Source organism: Paramisgurnus dabryanus, chromosome 9 (assembly GCF_030506205.2).
Source record: "Paramisgurnus dabryanus chromosome 9, PD_genome_1.1, whole genome shotgun sequence".
In the NCBI taxonomy this organism is placed as follows: Eukaryota; Metazoa; Chordata; class Actinopteri; order Cypriniformes; family Cobitidae; genus Paramisgurnus; species Paramisgurnus dabryanus.
The window spans coordinates 26,036,285-26,057,193 of NC_133345.1; the positions used below are offsets into that span (position 1 = coordinate 26,036,285).

Below are 20,909 nucleotides of genomic sequence, written 5' to 3' on the forward strand. Positions count from 1 at the left end.
ATTAGTCAAGGGAGTTGTATGATTATTTGGTTCATAACTTTTTATTCTGAAATCAACTGCATAGAGTTAAGTCTATTTAGTATTTAGTATATTTTTTTAGTAATGCAGTTATCTGCACCTTCAAAAGACCAAGGTTCCTGGTCCTCAGCACCAGGTAGGCAGATACATGTTGAATATGCTTATGGTATGGCTATAGTATAGTATAATCTCCTATTTTGATCTTTAATATCCTATTTCCCCCTCTTCTCAATCACATGCATAAACATGTTAACCAAATAATAAAAATTAGCTTATAAAACCAAACAGAATACCTTTTTTTTCTTCAAACATATTTTTATGTAACTATGTATGTAAGCAGAGGAAAAAATTAAAATTAATATATTCTACAATTAAATAAGAGCGAGTACACACGAGCACTTCACAAACACATGACTACAAATAGGCCTAATACAGACAAACACCCAGGATGTAAATTGTTAAAGCCAACTTACAAGGGCAGATATCCTTTGCACTGTATAATGCCAAGCTATCATAAAATGTCATTTTTCATTCATTAATAGTGATTTTTTTTTCAATCATTAATAGTGAATAAATATACAGCTATTAAGATGATTATTAAGTGATATTTATTTGGAGGGGGTGCCCTTTTTCAGTTTCAGCACATGCCCCTCAAAAGGTCTGTGCACGGCCCTGCTAGACAGTAAGGGACCACTCAATATTTAAAATAATAATATTTAAAATTGTAAAATATTTTTATATTTAAAATTCTATGCACGGATATGTAAGAGAATAATGACAGCATTTTACACAATGTACTGTTTAAAAATTAAGTTAAAAAAATTAGAAATGTTGGGTTTGCCGGTTGTTGATGAGTAACAGCTGTGAATGATCACAACACGCTTAAGCAGCCATGTCTCAGGAGAATAAGTGAACAGTGTCTCAATGTAAAGTGAGCTAGGGTCCGTACCAGTGCCCGAATCTTCGTACACGATATGATTCAGCTAGGGAACCGATTGAGACACAGGGATGATCTTCTGGTTCACACCAAACACTTTGCTTACTTAAAAACTATAGTCTCTGCTGTAATCTGTAAGCTCCTAATATTTACCATTTAGGTACCAGTATGTACCTTTGAGGTACCAGTATGTACCCCTAAGGTACCAATGTTGGTGGTACCAATATACCCCCTTTTAGGTACAAGAGTGTACTTTTTGAAAAGGTACAGCCCCAGTGAAAACTTTTGTACCTTCATGTATCTTTTTTCTGAGAGTGTAGTAAATTATCCATATAGAGTTATCTGATGTTATCATCATCATCATCATCATCTAACATGTATCGTTACCGGACTATGGTCCCCCACACTCTAGGACTCATTTCATATGTCAGATCGAATTGCTACTGTACAAATATGAGCTGAAGTGTGATCTATCTTTGTTTTCTATCTGTGATCTTTCTGTCATTTGCTTATAGCACAGGTCGTCTAGCCGTCGACAGCTCACAAACGCGTGCAACAAAAATCATTACTTGTACGCAACCGGTATTTTTTCTCTTCCTTTCAAAGCATGTGCCAGCATCAACACGAATAAATCAACAACTCATTAAAATTCTGCACTTGTATCCAGCTTTAATTTTCACATAGGATGCCAAATGAAACCAGGCAAGGAGAAAAAAATGTGTGTGTATATATATATGCTTTTTTCATTCATATGAATTTTTTTACTGTTTTGAAAAATAAACAGTGCAGTGAACTGTACTGAACACCCAGACAGATTTTAACATTCAATTATAATTCAAGCAAACACCGAACACAGTTTTAAATGAAAAGCAAATAGAAGCTTCATATCACAATATGAACATAATATCAATGGCTTTCAAAATAGATTACATTATTAATAGAAACTAGTAATAAGCTTTCTAGGCTCACAATTGTCTTTTCAACAACATCAGGAAAAGCTTCTGGCATGGAAACATGACTTTAATAAATAGCGGATATTAGGAATCTCAAAACATTGTGGGATAGCGACGAGCACAGTCTAAAATTACCGTACACAGGCTGAGCATTATGCGCTACAGACTAAGCAATGTTCACTGTTTAATACATCTCTCAACATAAAATGACATACAGAAATGTAGTCCAAAAAATATTGGATGGAAGGCAGAGGAAGTCTGAAATTGAATAATCATCTCTGAGAAAGAGACAAGAAAACTGAAAGGTTCATAGTACAGGAAAGTATGTCGAATTCAACTTGTGCTTCAATGCAGAACGACACATTCTCCGCAAGAAGAACAACAACAAAACACTTCAGAAGACATAAAAATTTCTTGATGCAGTTCACCCGGCCTCAGAGAAAGCAGATTTAATGTCATACCAAAATAGCAACACATGATTCACATTCAACTGAGGATGACAGCAAATCATGCCAATGTTAAATCTCCACATAACCACTTTGAGAGGCTTTGAAAGGCATAAAGTAGCGCATGCTTAATAACACTGTTCCTTCAGAATTACTTTTTCGCTCTCACTGTGATCCTCAGGGAAAAAATAATTTTTTTGTGGTTAGATCAGAAGTTGTATGTCAAACTGTCAATCAAAATGATTGATGACCTATTGATTGATGACCCCTATTTTTATGGCTTTTCGCTGTCAATCAAGTATATTATACTTATATACAATATACATTTTTATGGTGTTATTTTAGTGTCAATCATGTTTGACTGTCATTCTTATGACCTGTTCCTTTGTGTGGTCTAACCCCCCACAAGCATTGCCCTGTTGTAACAGATATGTCTTCCTTCCTTACCCCCCATTAAGTTTGTGATAGGTGTAATTAGTTCTAAATGTGTTGACAAGGTAAATAAATAAATGTTGGGGGTCGAGGAGGAAAGGATGAACCATCAGTAGGACAATGGTGGTGGGGGGTCACAAACACCCACACACAAAATAAACATTTATTCACCATGTCAAAACATTCAGAACAGGGCAATATGTTGGTGGGGGTCAGACCACACACAGAACAGGTCATAAGAATGACAGTCAAACATGACCAGTGGCGGCTCGTGACTGCTCATCCGAGGGGCGCAAATTCAAAATAAGTGTTCGGAGTGTCATGTGTGTTGCTCATGTTTTCAAAAGATGTGTTTGTTGCGTCATGTAAACCATGTGCATCATGTGTTTCATCAAAATAATTGCCTGCTGCACACGCGTCAAAACCTTTTATAATAAAAGAGACGCTCATGTTCACAAAATACACGCAATACACTCCCTTAACAGTAAACTATGATTACACATGAGATTATGTGAGTATCTGGCAAACGCGAGCGTCTCTTTTATCATAAACCCTTTAGACGCATCTGAAACAGGCAATTATTTTGACAAGACACGTGATGCACATAGGATCTCTCAATGCAAAGAACACATATTTTGAAAAATGGATCCACACACATGACAGCTAAATACATGTTGTGACGAACTACGCATCAAGTGCCCTTAAAAAAAGAAGTCAGCGGCCGCCAATGAACTAGACTGGCACTATCATAACTCCATAAAAATGCAAACCATAAAAAATGCCAACGATTATTGATTAAAAGCTAAAAGTCATAAAAGAGGGGTCATCAATCAACAAGTTATTAATCATTTTGATTGACATTTTGACATATACGTATATGTTACAACTACTTACATCTCTTAATTGTGGGCTGGCATTTATACCTGGCATTAAGATGTGTTTTGGTTAAACACCTGGTGTTTTAATCTGTCTCTTTTGTCTGCTTTCGACAGCTTCTGTCATGATTACTTTAAGGGGGTGGTCTGTGGGCGAGTCCCTTTGCTTTTGTTTAACTGCAAGTAGGAGGAATAATAGGTTTAAATTGATGCAAACTAATATTATGTCGGAGTCCGCTGCTTGTGTTGCTGCACAGTGTTTTGCACATTTATATTAAGAGCTTTCTCTGATATTTCATATCAAATTTATAAAATGTGATTTCATATCACATTTATTTTATTTCACATGTATAAGCTTGCGTAACTTTCAAACACTCACAAAATGAAACAAATATAAAAGAGGCAGAGAGCAGTCACTTAAGTTATATCGATGAAAGCCTAAAGATAGTGCTGAACCCTGCTTGTCGCGCTAGAAGTCAGGTCTTATGTAAAAATAATGTGCTCTGTAAATCACATATGTGGAGAGTAGGCAGTCTCTTGTGGCTGTTTGAACACATTTAACTACGTGCGCATCTACACCACAAAAGCAGTCTAATGCGTTTTCAACTACCTCTGAATGTCGTCATAAATGGACGAGCTTAAAACGTTTTACACCCCATTTTTAGTGTCATCCACTTGTGATCCAAACGACCAAAACACATCTTAAAGAGGCGGTTTACACCTGGTATTAAGATGCATTTCGGTTGATCGGATCACAAGTGACGACACTAAATACATGTGTAAACGAGACGTAAAAAGTTTTGAGCTTGTCCACTTTTGACCACATTCAAAGGTAGTCGAAAACACACTGTGGTAATATGACATAATATTAGGCTACGTTTACACGAAAACGATCTGAAGAGAAAATGCAAAAGTAGTGTTGCATTATCAATTTTTATCAATGTTTATACGAACGTTTTGGGGGGAAAACTGCGTGAATATGGTGATGCAAAAGTGTGTGATATTCGATGTAGTATGCCCTCCAGGCCGCTAGATGGCAATGTGAAGCACTGACACACAACAACATGAAGTCTGTGCACCTGCATACAACCTTCTTCCTTGTTCTCCTAGGTCTCGTCCAAAGCTGCCTGGTTTGCCTCTGACGAATTGGCGCATCAACAATTTTATAGATGTAATTAATGCACCTCATCATCAGTAATACTAGCTGTCAATATTCCGTACAACTGCTGGAAAGAGAAGCGACGAAAGCCACCCTGAGCAGACTTTTGCGTTTTTACCCTATAGACGGGAACGTGACTGTAGAGCATTTTTAAGATTTCCACTCTGGAGGGTGGTTTCACTTTTTTGCGTTTTTTAGCCCCAAAAATGCTGTCACTGTGTAAACGAAATGAACATCCGATAAAATATTTTTACGTTTTCACCCTTGAGTGTTCTTTTGTAAACAGGGGCCTTTTCTCAATGTCAAGGATACTTCCTTGGCAGGACTAGTCCTTACAAGTCACTTCGTTCAGAGGATAGGCGAGGCTCCTCTTAAGCATTCGAAGAACACTTAAATGGAACAGGCTAGCAAGTGCGCGTCATTGCGTCAATGAAAGGTCTGTTTTCGGTGCTGCGCGCATAGGATTGTGGGTGATGTCAGCGCGCAAAGGATACACATATGCATCCTTTCCTGTCTATGGAATATTTCTCGAACGAAGGACTCAGTCCTTGGCTGAAATTCCGAGGATCCTCGACATTGGAACAGTCCTTCGATGGACGTCGATGACGTAGAATCCTCGAAATACTGGCTTCCGAGGATCCTTCCTTGACATTGAGAAACGGCCAGGGCCTTAGTTTGCATCAATTTCAATCCGTCATTTCTCCCGCTCGCATTTAAACGAAAGCGAGGTACTCGCCCACAATCTCCAAAGGGCATTCCCTTTAAAGTAATCAGGGCAGAAGCGGTCAAAAGTAGACAAAAGAGAAGGATTAAAATACCATGTGTAATCCGATCGACAAAAAACAATCTTAATTCCAGGTATAAACAGCCCCTTAATACCAGGTGTAAACAGGCCTCTCCTTGCTTCAACAGAAACCATCGGCTCTCTCTGCTCTCTACAGAAATAAGTGAATAACTACACCTGACAAATGAATGCCTTACTCTACTCATCTTTATGAGGTCATAAATGGGGTCTAAAAAGCTCAGCATACCTCTAGCCATACAGGGAGTTGAGTGTATTTCAGTTTTTATGAAACAAATGGATAGACAATACATCCAACTATGGGATGTCTTGTGTTAGTAAAAACACAGAAGTGTCTCTGGGCCTTATAGTTGGTTGAATGCATCCGAATGGATCTCATGCCCTAAAGCACCTGCCAAGTTCCTCAGTGTTTTTTGAGGACAACTCAGGGATGTTGCTTTAAAAGCTGGATGGGTGGTAAGATTTGTTTTTTCTCATTCAGTTGGAATCAACCTATGTAATGAGAAAAGACAGCACACACCGGAGTGTGAATTAAATTCATTGAATTAAAGTCTTGAATAAATTGAGCTAAAACTGAATTATACATATAGTTCATCTTTATGCTCTGTTACTCAGTATTTTTTTGGGTGAAGTTCTTTGAGATAAACTGACTGAATCTTTTAAAGACTCATTAAAAAAAGAGACATTAAAGAGGTCTCATTTGTGCTTTAGTCTTACAGGGCACTTTTATGCCTTTTTGTTCTTCTAGTCTTTATAACTGAGCAGCTGCAATACACTTTGTCAAATATTTATCATAGTTTGAATTGCATTGTGATCATTTGCCCAAATCGAGCATGCCATGTGTGTGTCTCTCTGAAAAGGAGGCATGTCAGTTTTGCCACCTTCACTGGAGAGAGAACACGACAGCTAAGGACGTACATCACAATTTCAAACCTCTTTTTGTCCTCTTGGATCTCTTTTCATTCTCTGCATGCAGTAAATAAGGAAAATATTGAGTACTAGTGATTTATACATGGCTATGAATCAGCTCTCTGTCATTCTGATCAGTTTTTTCCAGTGTGGCAGAGCTCAGCATCTCCTCTGTGCTTCCCATGTCAGCGATGATATCTTGAATAGTAGCCTCGCTTTTCTCCGTATTCTTACCATTATCAGTATTCTCACTCCTGTCCACATCTTTCAGTGTAGACATCTCCTTGTCTTCTGAGGTTTGGCTTTTATCGCTAGCAGTGTTCCCGATGTGTACATTTGGATCTGTCTCGTTTGTTACATCATCGCTTGTTGTTAGGGTGTTCTCTATGTCGTTGAGTTTGTTTTGGTTTTGCTTAGGGGAGCTTGAACCATTTTTCTTCAGTGTGTTTCTGGTGCCATTGGTATTGTTACAGGGTCGGGTGTCTCTTAGGCTGCATCCACTTTGGAGCATGGAGAGCGTCCGATGTTGTCCGTCCTCCCTCTGACAGCGGTACAGCCCGCGGAAGGCCGAACGAAACTTCTGGGACATCAGGTTGTAAACCACAGGGTTGATCGCACTGTTGGCATAAATGCAGATCCGGCAGAAGAGCAAGAACCAGGCATCTAGGTAGGGCGTGCTTACGAATGAGTTAATAAGAACCAGGGTTCTGTACGGCATCCATAGCAGGGCGAACAGCACAACCACCACTGCTAGCATCTTAGTGACCTGAGGAGGTGAGAAGGAAAAAGTTTAAAAAGTGTCGGTTTGGCATAAAGCAAGAGTTTATTTTTGTTTAGTTATCATGGACTATTAATAACAGCAAGCATGTGTCTCTTGTTAACATATTCTACTACGCTTTAAACAAGTTGTTTTTATAACATTATCAAGAAGTTATTAACTGTGTGAACATATGTTAAAATCTTCTTTTTAATGGTATGAACAAATGTTTTCCTTTTAACAAGTTCCCACACATCCTTAAGGGCGATTTATAGTCGTGCGTAGGTGCTACGCCGTAGCTACGGCGTAGGCTATCCGTAGCCTGTGCGTAGCTCTGCGTAGCCTGACGCGCACCTCACAAAATTCCTAACAGCGCGTCGGACCTACGCGGACCGCAAGCTCTGTGATTGGTCCACCAGAACCCCTCCCGTCAGGTAAAAAAAACTGCGTCATAGGTATTTCCGGTTGAGACGGTGAAAACAAAGATGAGCCAAGTTGAGGAGTGATTTAACTAAAACTGCAACATAAGTCGCTGTTTATTTACTTACATCATTGCTGGTCTTCTCAAATTATACACAACAAGTTGCTATTTTTTCTTCGTTTGTGGGTTAACTTGCTTAGCTTCTTCTTCTGTGACGACTTCTGCTGCTACTGTGGTTACACGCGTGATTACTGCCAACCAGCGGTTTCGCGTGTCTTTGCACGTCGACGCGGACGGCGACGCACAAGTATAAATGAAAACCGACGCGGAACCTACGCCGTCGCTGATACGCCGTAGGACCTACGCACGACTATAAATCGCCCTTTAGTGTTGACAGATGTTGGGCTTGTGGGATTTCAAGCAGTGACAGATAAAAACAACCTAATTTTATAACTAGAAGTATGAGGAAACCCAAAGCAACCAACCAAAAAATGCATTTCATTTCAAACCCACGGGAGTTCACAGTGCTGGTTCATCCTAAAAGCTTCCACTCTTCGGGGAAGGTTTTGCACTGCTGCATGGATACAGGAATTGGGTCTCCACTGAGTCTTAATTAAATACACTTAAATATAATGGTTCCTTAAAGGTTATTTGTCAGGCTGTTTGAATCCATACAAAACCTTTAGTTTCCATAAAAGCCCATGTTTACTTATCATGCTGGAACAGAAAAGGGCACTTCACCAAGCTGCTGCCATTAAGTTAAAAGCAAGTGAGTTCATTGTTAATATAAAAATATGAAAGGACTTTCATATTGATTTTTAACAGCTCTTATAATGTTACTTTTGAAGCAAATATCACAATTCTACAAAAGTACGGAAATTACGAACTTCAAATTAAAAAATATTTTAACAGACATGTATTTTATTTTGAGCAAATACAAACAGGCTTAGACACATAGTTTTGATTTTAAAGGAACAGTTCACCCAAATAATCAAAATTAGCTCATAAAGGCATTTTACCATTCTTCTTTTCTCCAGCCAAAAACATTAAAGGTGCAGTGTGTAATTTTAAGAAGGATCTCTTGACAGAAATGCAAAATAATATACAAAACTATATTATCAGGGGTGTATAAAGACCTTTTTTTAATGAACCCTATGTTTTTATTACCTTAGAATGAGACATTTTTATCTACATATCGAGGGTCCCCTTACATGGAAGTTGCCATTTTGTGCTGCCATGTTTTTACAGAACCCCTTAACGGACAAACTTTTTTACGAAGCTGTCTCGGAAGATGACATGTTTCTCTGGTGGCGGCTACCGTAGCTTCTCTATGCGTTTTAAAAGCGAGGGGTGAGCAGTTACCTAAGCCATTCGCAACCTTACCACTAGATGCCACTAAAATTTACACACTGCACCTTTAAGTTACTCAAATATGTATAAATATGCTCAAAATATGAATATTTTTTACTCTCAAACATATCATTTTACTTCAAAAAACATATATTAACCCACAGTAGTTTCCTTTTTCAGAATATTCTAACGGGTATCCAACACGCAGCTACAATTCAGTGCCAGTACAAGACAGAAAAAGCCAGGACATTATTTCATATAATATAATGTAAACTTCCATTATATTTGTTTTCCTACTGTGGAAGTCAATTGTTACGGCAGCTGTGTACTTACCATCATTTATTAAAATACCTTCTTTTGTGTTCATTAAAATAAATAAAAAACTCATACAGGTTTGTAACAACATGATGGTGAGTAAATAATGACAGAATTTTCATTTTTGGGAGAACTATCTTTTTTATGAACTTAATCATAATTCTAAACATCTGTTTTAAAAAAGTTATGCATACATTTTACAGTATTGCATAAAAATATTAGCAGTAAAGTGCCATGGCAACATAGGGTGGTATATAGACAGATGGATGCCTTCCATCAGATTCAGTCAAACATTACCTGTGTGTCCAGGGTAATTGTAAACAGACAGACACTTGATGAATCCCTATGAGAAGGATGGGATATATCTGCAGTCTTTCAAAGAAAACACAATACAGGCCTCCTCTGTGTCCCCTTACCTATTTCAAGTGACAAATAAATACTGAAATCCTCCCATTGACATACACACGTGGGGCATCCACTGGGGTGCGCGCATACTTATTATCCCATGCTAGAGACAGACGAGCGAGAACGGAGACCTTCAATAATAATGACAAAACTGTCTACAAAACAAAGCGTGTAATTGAAGCCGTGTGAGGCTGGGAGGAGCTCTTTAAATTAACAAAGCAGCAGATAATCACCGCATGACTGACAGTGAATATTTGAATATGCATTTTTATTATCTGGTTATTGTGATTCCTTATCAATAGAAAACAAGGTCTTAACACAGCACAAACAAAGCCGTCTGTTACTCACGATTAGGTTAAATAAAGAGAAGCCTCTACTGTAATGATGACTTAATCTGATTCGTAGAAGAGATAACTTCACTCCGGCACCAAAGTTGCACGAAATCTCGAAACGCATTGAACTTTTTGAAATTTTCAGATGAAGCGATCAAACGCCTGGAGGTGGTACAAAAGGGAGTCACTCTCCTAACCTCAAAGAGCATAATCTTCAGGAATATTAAGCATACTTGACTGAACATCACAAATCATATTATGCTAATGTTCTGCTCAAGTGGGGACCACTTGAATCTTCAAGATTTTCATCTGAGATACACGTGAGCTACTAAGCGCACACACAAGCACACTCACGATAAGCCCAAGGACACCTGAATGGCCTGAAGTTCACATTGAAACATCATCAGCTGCTCTGAAGTTGTATGGTCGTACCCATTTGACCCTTCAAAATAGCCATTCAACCCTATTAAAGGGACACTCCACTTTTTTTTATAAATATGCTCATTTTCCAGCTTCCCTAGAGTTAAACATTTGATTTTTACCGTTTTGGAATCCATTCAGCTGATCTCCGGGTCTGGCGCTAGCACTTTTAGCATAGCTTAGCACAATCCATTGAATCTGATTAGACCATTAGCATCGCACTAAAAAATAACTAAAGAGTTTCAATATTTGTCCTATTAAAAACTTGACTCTTCTGTAGTTACATCGTGTATAAGGCCGACAGAAAATTAAAAGTTGCGATTTTCTAGGCAGATATAGTTAGGACTATACTAGGCTGATATTACGCACTGCCCGAAAATAGTCCCCTGCTATCCACACTATTCCTGAGGTAAATGCATATTTTCCAAAAAGTGGAACGTCCCTTTAAGTATTATCCATAAATAGATAAGCATATCTGGGTATTTGAGCAATATCATTAACGTAACTGATTTTAAAACGTTATGACTAATTTAGAAGAAAATAGGTTGGGCGAAGGCTGGTCTTTGCATTACTCAACAGCTCTTATTTTCTCACATGCACAAATCATATTTGTAAAACATGTGATGTGTCTGAGAGTCCAGCAGTGTCTTAACACAGCTAATGCACTGTTGGTCATGTAAAAGCAAAGGGCACTATGATTTTGCCTCTAATGTCTCTCCGCTCATCAGCTATAGCCTATCCTAATCATCCAGAGGCACAATATGTTGCCTGCAGGCCCTTTCATGTAATAAAAATGCTTTAGATCCACATATGTGTTTATTCTGGTGTGATGGTGAGGTAGGTGTGCTTGTGATATTATAGACTGTGTAAAAAATTATTATAAAAGTGATTGTGATTTGCTGTATTGCTTGGCCATGAGTCCATGGTTAGGATAATAAACTTCAAAGCTGGTCAAATAAATTAAATCAAATGTGCAACAAACCAGTCTTGATTATCTAAAGTCCACCAATTAAATGTGTTATTAAGAAACACTTTAGGTTCGGAGCAGTTTAGTAACTTCCGGAGAAAAATAGCAACACATTAAATACAAACTGACATTTATTAAAGCGAAACATTACTCCCATTGAAAGAACTGACCTTTCAAAAACCAAATATGAGATAATAATCATACAGCACGATACAGGAGAGGAGCTTTGCCCCACGTTTGCCCTCGACTGCAGTCTCGGTGGATATTAAAATGCTGAATTAATTGTATAAACCCAAGCATGCAAACACACACCCACCTGCTTCCGGGAGGAGAGCGCAGTCTTCGGGCGTCCTTGGCGACCTGCCTTACTGGCATCTGCTGGATCTTTACAGCTCCTCCTGAGAGTGGGGGCAGTTATGGTGCCCGAGTTGGGTGTGTGGGGTAGAGGGTTCAAATAAAGGATTCGGGCGATGAGACCGTATAAGGCAATGGCCAGAAGTAGAGGGATGACGTAAAAGATGGCGAAGTCGATGAGATAGATGGGCAGGTAGAGGTCTCGAGAGACACGGTAACCACACTGTACACGCCCCTCGGGGTCCACCTGGATGTCCACTAGGAAGAGCCAAAGCATGCAGTAGACACAGGTAAAGGCCCAAACCCCAGCAATGATGCGCTTGGCTCGAGACACCGTACAGACAGTTTGTGCCCTCATTGGGTGACATATGGCGATGTACCTGAGTAACCAAATATCAAGATTAATAAGTTAAAGACCACAGAACATTTTTAGTTTGTGGATAATTGTGGAAATTTAAATAAAAAGGACTTAAACCATTGAATATGTCCTACCTACAATCAGTGCTTTAAAGGGGACATTTCACAAGACTTTTCAAAAAAGTAAAATTAATCTTTTGTGTCCCCACAGTACATATGTAAACCCAATAGATAATTTATTATAGCATGTTCAAATAGGTGTGATGAAAATGTATCGTTTTTGGATGTGTCCTTTAAAATGCAAATGAGCTGATCTCTGCACTAAATGGCATGGATTATTATCCCCTTCTGACATCACAAGGGGAGCCAAATTTCAATCACCTATTTTTTCACATGCTTGCAGAGAATGGTTTACCAAAACTAAGGAACTGGGTTGATCACTGGGTTTTCACATTTTCTAGGTTGATAGATGCACTGGGGACCCAATTATAGTACTAAAACATGGAAAAAATCAGATTTTAATGATATGTCACCTTTAATAGAAATAAGTCTTAAAATGCTTTATTCATTGCCAGGAAATATGTTAGATATATAATGCCCACCTCATACGTAATAAACCACAAGACTCCAGTAAAGCCCACAATTTTCAATTAATTTGTTTCTTTAAAATCGTTATCCTACCTTTCCACCGTGAAGGCTGTGATCGAACAGGAGGATGCATTAATGCCGAGGTACTGAAAGTAGGTGATGCCCAGGCACCCGGCATGCCCATACACCCAGGTGCCCATCAGGCTCTCCGAGATGTTCGGCAGACCTGCAGCCACCAGAACCATCAGATCCGCCACCGCCAAACTCACCAGATAGCAGTTGGTGGGTGTACGCATGTGTCGCGTGGTAAGAACCACCAGCACAACCATGATGTTTCCCACAATTCCCACCCCACAGACCAGCAACACCAAAAACACAGAAACTGTTTTATACTCCAGGGACTCGGAAACGGCATCACCGGGTCCCACCAGGGAGATGTTTGTGGGTGTGTCCATTCTGGAGCTAACATTTTCTGGCATGATTTGTGTTTTTGGCGTGTGTATGAGTATGTGTGTTACACACAGAGAGTAAGAAAGAAATGGTGCAGAGGGAAGGAGAATTTACTCTTTCGGTGTGCAAATGAATGATCTATTGTGTTCCAGATTTTACTAATGGTCTTTTTTCTTAGGTATGTCGTTTCATTTTCTAGCCTTCGACTGTGAAAGGATGTTCCTCTGCAGACTGCAACCCATTATTTCTTCTGTGTTAAACTGTAAAAGTATCCCTCCATTAAAGGCATCTCATTTAAAACCAGAGGCTAATTTTCTCGTAGTTTCTTTTTTCACCTGGTAATACAATTGTCCATCCAGTCGATCACCCTGTTAAAAGATTGCAGTAGTTAGTGGGGAAAAATGCAAGTCTCAATCACTGTTAAGAGGATTTAATTACCATGTGTTAATTGATAAATAATAGTCTATTTCAGCTTGCACAAAATGATAAGACAGGACACATGGAGTCTAGAGCTTTACGGATTAAAAAAGCATAAACACTTTATTTTGTCTTGTTACAAATATTCCCATAACACCTGCTTTAGTCAGGGTTTTAGGAGAATTCCTCTGAACATGTATGAGAAGCTTTTAATTATTCAAATGAGACATTTTAGTGGCGCACAGTGATAAGTAGGAAAAATCGCAGAAAGGCACATTCCACATTTAATAACCAAGTATTTATGTATAAATCAATTTGACTATGCTTTACATCAGTGATCTTAGAAACCTTTAGATAACCGTACCTCATAAATTGCACAATATAAATATTAGAAATGTTCTTTGATAGCATTTTAACAAAATTCTAGTCTGAAATTGTGTTTTTTCGATTTATTTAAGCTTCTAAATAGGGTCGAGATATGGGGGAAGCTTAATAAACTCTGGACATCTGTTGCTCTTTTCAGCTGTCTCTTTGGCTTGGAAATAAGACTGCACTGCCTCACCTGTAGCTTCCCTAATAAATTGAGGTGGATGCGATATGCAGAGTAATTGAACTCGATCACGAATTGCCAACATTGCACGACCTGCTCGGACTTCATCTTATTCTGTTTCATATTCTATTACTCTGTGAATGCTTATAACAAAACAAGAGCACTGCGAGTTTAAATAATGTACTGAAGAGAGACACAGATGTGTGTATGTGAAAGAATCAAAATGATGTCCATATATGTCAGAAAGGAACGAAAATCTAATTCAAAAATTATAAAGCTGTATTTATAATGAGGGTATATAAATAACAAGTAATAAAGAGTGGCTGCATTTACTTAACTTAATAAACATCCAAGTAACATCCAATATTAGCAATATCTATAATATTCAGATACTATCACATGGAGAGCTGTATTCTCATTGCCACAAATTTTCACTTATGCTAATATACAGACATCCTGCAATGTTGTCATTCACAGTGTTTAGCTTGACTGAATCACTAACAGAATAATAAATCAGTTCTTAGGGCTTTTAGGCAAACATGTGTGCTTTAAAAACTAGTGAGCTGTCTACATATACAACAGTTTTCATATAGCCTACGCCTTCCAAACCTCTGATGCCCCAAAATAGGTGATGCCCATTAATGCTGCTAGGTAGGCAACTCGGTACGTTTTTAAACAAAGGCAAACTGTTGATCTGAGAGTCAGTGTCTCGCTTTTATTTGTGCTTGAATAGAAAACATATTTCTAATTAAGATTACATACAATCTTAAAAACAAAGGTGCTGCTAAAGGTTCACACTGATGCCATAGAAGAACCATTTTTAGTTCCTCAAAGAACCATTTAGTCAATGGTTCTTATTCGTACCTTATCATAATCTAAAGAACCTTTTCCCACTACAAAAAAGCTTTTATAAAACAGAACACAAAAGGTTATTTTGTTGTTAAGGTCCTTTATGGAACCAAAAATGGTTCTTGGGTGGCATAATGTGGCACCTTTATTTTTAAGTGTACTATGGAAATAAAAATAGTTCTGAAAAGACTCTGAATTTTGCATGAATTTTCAAGAATTTGGCAGCATGAATATGCATGAATATATGCTTTTTATAATATGTATGTCAGTACGCGTAATAATAGTTTATATTTAAATATGCATTTTCAAAACACCAAAAATAAATCTTACAGAAAAACGTGTGAGCGAGAGATTGATTAACATAAGACTTCAAAAACATCGAAGCGAAGTAGGCTATATTTCAGTCTAAAAATAAAACGTTAAACATTTGTAGACAATACTCACAATGAAACGAAATTATATTAACAATTTTGTACATATTATCCATTCGCATTTCTCTAAGTAATGCAAATATTTTAAACTGAGTTATGCATAAAGAAAAACACTTAGGTTTGAAATACCTCTAACTTCTAAAGGTAAAGAATAAAGCGTTTCCTACCAGACGTCATTCTTGCTGTGTGAAACCGATGCACTGAAAACCACCTCGCATGAAGGCTCAGATGTAAACCCCAGATGAAAAAACAAAATGCAGTGATGTGAAGTAATTGACATAACCTTGCGAAGAAGCGCTAGTAAATGCACTCTTTTAACTGCAAGTCCTTTAAACCAGAGCTCCCTTCGTAACAATAGCCCCCCTTAGTGGATAAAGTTGCTGGTAAACATGCGTATGTTTGTTGGTTGGAGACACGACTACTCGTGAGAGATTTTAACGGATAAAGATTAGAGTAAATAAACATTTAAAATCTCTAATTTACCAGCTTTATTCTATCAGTCAATTTTCCTTTCATATATTAGCATGATTGCAATAAAAATGATAGAAAATAGCAATTTACATTCCAATATGAAATAAAGTAAAATAAAATAAACTTTCAAAAAGACATTGTATTAATGTGCTGCAGTGTTGTACAGACAATTATATATATATATATATATATATATATATATATATATATATATATATATATATATATATATATATATATATATATGTTACCATGTTAGCCTAATTCTTGATAAAAAAAAAATCGTAAAGCAAAATACACTATGTTCTATTTCTTTTTAAGCTTATTTGTATGATCTCGTAGCAGTTTATTGTTATAATTTATCATTCATTTAACTTTTTAATATTTTACTTATTAACTTCACATATTTATTATTATTTCTAATTCTATTCTTTGTTTGTTTATTATCTTTTTTATTATATATTTGTTAGACAAAATTGTATAACATATGTTGATATATAAGTGACTATTGCACTGTTTTATTGATTTTAATGTCACTGGCAATAAAAAAAAGACTATCGCAGACGTCGCGGTTTGATGACGTCTGTGTAATGGCCGCCCTCACTCTGTCGTGCAGGGTTTATGAATTTCTCCGGTAAAGAAAAATAAGAACCCTCGACAAAATCGTTCATTGTTTCAACACAGTCACCCCGAAGAGAGAGAGAGACCGGGTGACTCCCTACATCGAGACCCTGTCTCCCGAGACTCTGTGTTTTGAAAGGTGACCGAATGTGTTTTAATTCGCGATCTCCTTGTGTTTTGCAGGCGGCGGCGCTTTATTGTTGCATGAGACTTTAGTCAGCGTGCATCGAAGAAACAACGTGCGACGATAACCGACGAATTTAGGGTCGCAGATCAACGCCTTGGGGTTATTTACAGTCACGTTTCGATGTTAAAGTTGCGCGATCGTGCGGGAAATGTCGGATATTACGTCGTCGTCTAGTGAGCGCGCAGGATTCGGGCCTGTTAGCCGCATCGCCATCAACGAGCTGTCTCGTTAAAGATAAAGCGGCTTATAAGACATGTGTCGCCCTCTCATGAATCCATTGCCTTAAATCTGAGAAGGTAAACAAGTTCCGTATGATTTACTGATTGGAGTTTGTGTAAATATGGAAAAGTTGGTAAAGTTTTGGATGCGGTTATGCTATAACAACGTTAGCATGCTAATATACATTTGTTATTGTTAAGTGTCTCAGTGTTCGCTTAACAAGGGCCTTGTTTGTGTAAATTAAACCAATTTACTATGGTAATCAAAGTTTCTGCCTAAATATCATATCATTACTCTTGGTATTAACTATAACTGTCATGAGTAGACAATGATAACCACCAAATTTTTGAAATATTCTTGAAGCTTCTTATACTGTTTGACGAAATATCATTATTTTATCATTTCATATTAATAAAAATATTTTGGTATTTTGTCAGAAACTAGGTTGCAAATGGTAAACATTTTCATACTGATTTTGGGTAAAAAATATTTTTATGTAAAATAATAGCAGCAATAAAGCTTTTTTTTCAAGTTTACATTTATTTTTTGTAAATTTTAGTCTGTCTTTCTGAATGTGTTTACTGGAAAATATAAGATGTAACTTGTAACTATTTGAATTAATTGCTTTATATTTAGTCTTTAACTCAAGTAATCTGTTTTAAATGTAGCGGATAAGTTATTTTTACTTATTGGCCACCATTGAATTTCTACTGCAGAGTTCTTGCTAATGGATACCCCTGAGAGCCCAACCCAATCCCCACAATCCCCTGAGGAGGAGGAGAAGGGTCTCTCTGACAGCGAGCTGCTGGAGTCACCCGAGTCCCCGACAGAAGAAAACAAGGGGATATCGGACAGTGAGCTTTTAAAAGATGATGAAAATGAAGAAGAGGAGGGAGGAATAGACTCTGACTTTGATGATGGAGACAGGCTAGCAGCTGATGGAGGAGATCCAGAAGAAGTCTCAGACCAGGAGGACTACAAGATGGGCGTGGACAAAGGAGAAGACCACAATCAACAAGACGTTTGTAATACAGGGCTAGGAAATGGGAAGGAGTGTAGGCGGTCTCCTGAGGAGGAAATTTTAGAGACGCCAAGATCACCAGATCCTGATTCACCAGGTCCAGACCAAGAACGACCTTTCACCCCAGTAGTGGAGGAGAGGGAAGACACAAGAGAAGACGAGGAGGACAATGATGGCGTAGAAGAAACTACCAAGTCTAGCCATGGCCGTGCTGTGCTTGAGGAGGAGGATGAGGAGGAAGAGGAAAGAAGGAGGAGAAGGGCGGCGATGGTAGTGAGTGAGTTGAAGGATGAGTCTTCTGTGTCCAGAGATCTAGATGAACACGAGCTGGATTATGATGAGGAGGTTCCTGAGGAGCCGAGCACTGCTGTTCCCGAGGAAGAGGATGCGGGAAAGGGTCCTGCTGGAGAAGATGATGATGAAGAGGATGAAGAAGAGGAGGAAAAGAAAAGGAAGAGGAGAGAGAGGAAACCCATTCTGCCCCCAGATAATAGTCCACGAAGAAAGGAGGATTCCAGGGGTCAGGAAAGAGGCAGAAGACACTCGTTTCGGGATCAAAAGAAAGATGAAGATGATGGAGAGATTGATGAGGGAGAGATAGATGTAAGTATGATGAATTATTGCCTTGTAGCTACAGCACAATTTATAACGGTATGGTTAGGAATAAAATAAAAATAATCCACTAATAGTGTAATGTGCAACAACTATTTAAGCCCCTTGTAGTTGGATTATTTAATCCCTTACCTTTGGTTTAGAGCGAAACAGAAATGTTTGTCTTATGTTATTACATCCTACTGTTTTGCACAGGATGATGACCTGGAAGAGGGGGAGGTGAAAGACCCCATGGACAGAAAGATCAGACCTAGACCCATCTGCAGGTTTTTCATGAAAGGTAGCTATTCATTCATGTAATGAATGTACTACAATCAGCACTTCCGGAGCTCAGATACAATAGCTGCGAAATCAAAAATGAAATAATGATATATTAACCAAATGCCTTCAGAACGTATTATACATTCATTAAATACTTGCACTTAATCCAGCCCCAGCCATTCAGAAATACATGTTTGTTGGCAGAATCTTTAAAAAGTCTGATACAAAATGCTAATTTACAAGAAAACATGTCAGATCAGTGTTTCCTCTAGGATTTTTTTCCAGCTGTGGTGGCAGTGGGCGGCTATGTTGATTAAATGTACATATTTTTTACATTTAGAATAGCCTATTAGCTAGGCTACTGTAAAATAACATGAATTTTTTATAATTTATTTTTCCTTATATTTATAGCCTATTGCTTTATTATATTTGTTCTAAAATGTATTTTCTTAATATGTTTTACTACATAGCTTCATACGCATCTTTTATTGTAGTTTAAAAGTTGTGTGCAAGTTTGTGCCCATGTTTAGAGTTACAGTTCCCTGTGGCAAAGTCATGTTTGATAATCCGCATACACAGTGATTGACAACACCCGACCAGTTATCCGACATCAGTAGCAATTTTATTTCACTTCCGGCCCGTTTGACATAAAGACTGTGATGCTGCCTGCTATCCCCGGTCACACCACAAATCGCGCAGAAAATAGAAACCTTTAACGGTCTTCAGACAGATCCTAAACACAAATAAGCACCGGGCCATTTTAAAACTGCTGCCTATCGGAATCTAGTTGAAATGGTCTTGGATGTTAGACCAGCAGTCCACTCTTGCCTATTGAGTCCCGACCTGCATTTACAACGCAAATTACATGTTAATATTATTACACCCGTTACATCAAATATTATGCGTTTCACCCGCGGGTACCCCGACCTTTACTATTACCAAATAAAAAAACTTTTTAAAAGTTTAAATCTTTTCTCGCAGCGCTGCGTCCGTGTACAGCATAGCCTACGCGTGATGACCTTGCACCTTAAATTACCCTAAAATTATGGTCATACAGATAAACGTAAAACAACATTCTAAAGCAGGGGTCTTCAACGTTTTTTGGGTCGGGGACCCCTTAGATGAGAGAGGCATGGAGCAGGGACCCCCTAATACTAAATGTGTAAAACAGAGATATTTAAGTAAGCAGTAAGGTATGAAAGGCTGCCTTTTCATATTAGGCACAAGCAAAGTGGAGTAAAGTACAACTGATGACCAATCAGAATCAAGGACTGGAACTGTTTTATAAATAGAAACAAACCATATTGTCACACAGCCATACTATATTAAAATGCATAATTTTTTTGTTAAAGTAGATTTAGGTTTTATATTAATATAATAATAATAATATAATTTTATTTTAAGGTATTTGCAGTGTAATATATTTTCATTTTACTGTGAATTGGACAAGGGCTTTCAGTTTATAAAGAAGACTGATCATGGTGAGTGGCACAAAGACTATTTGTCTATTCTGGTGGGGATAGAGGTTGTGCTACTTTATAATTCTGAGGTCTGTTGCCTTTCTCGTGTATCATCATTGTCACGAGTTTAAGTAACGCAGGTTTATTTTCTGTATAGCTTCATATCAGACTCAGGAGAACAACATCCAACGAGTCCGAGCGCATCTCTTTGGGGAAACTTTTTGAGAGGCGGATTTCAACCTGACTATGAATCTTGCACAAAGCACCATCACGGCGCGCGTTTCATTAATGTTTTAATGCGAGCGATAGTTTTGTCACAGTTTAAAATGCTGACGCGGTGTGGTCTCATTTGCCTGTTAAATTAGCGCTTTAAATCTGAACCGCGTGAAACAGCTGTCCAAGTTCAGAAATATAGATGAGACAACATGTCGCAATGATTCTAAAATGACATTCTGAAAGAAAGACACACATAAGATTGACCTGTTTTATGATGACTTCTCTGGCGCTACTGCTGCCTCCTGAGTGGACATTTATAATCTTAAGATATTTTATTCTGGTCCGCT

At 38.0% G+C, this 20,909-nt stretch overlaps 2 protein-coding genes across 6 annotated transcripts in view; one reads left to right on the plus strand and one right to left on the minus strand.

Annotated features, from left to right (window-relative positions):
* Nucleotides 1-1,280: 1,280 nt before the first annotated feature.
* On the minus strand, nt 1,281-15,833 carry trhr2 (thyrotropin releasing hormone receptor 2). The gene is made up of 4 exons (XM_065278908.2): nt 15,662-15,833; nt 12,891-13,615; nt 11,815-12,232; nt 1,281-7,297 (listed from the first exon to the last, which is right to left on the minus strand). Exons 2-4 carry the CDS (start codon nt 13,274-13,276, stop codon nt 6,629-6,631), a joined length of 1,473 nt encoding a protein of 490 aa, XP_065134980.2. The 5' UTR covers nt 13,277-13,615; nt 15,662-15,833; the 3' UTR covers nt 1,281-6,628.
* Nucleotides 15,834-16,551: 718 nt separating this feature from the next.
* Nucleotides 16,552-20,909, plus strand: part of zc3h18 (zinc finger CCCH-type containing 18) — a 36,347-nt gene continuing 31,989 nt past the window's right edge. For 4 of the 5 annotated variants that reach the window (XM_065278901.2, XM_065278904.2, XM_065278903.2 and 1 more), the window contains exons 1-3: nt 16,552-16,725; nt 17,709-18,616; nt 18,821-18,905. In XM_065278901.2, the coding sequence (XP_065134973.2) occupies nt 17,720-18,616; nt 18,821-18,905 (982 nt within the window). In that variant the 5' untranslated portion in view covers nt 16,552-16,725; nt 17,709-17,719. Of the gene's footprint in view, nt 17,070-17,708; nt 18,617-18,820; nt 18,906-20,909 lie in introns of all 5 variants that reach the window. The other variant, XM_065278902.2, reaches the window with a different exon arrangement.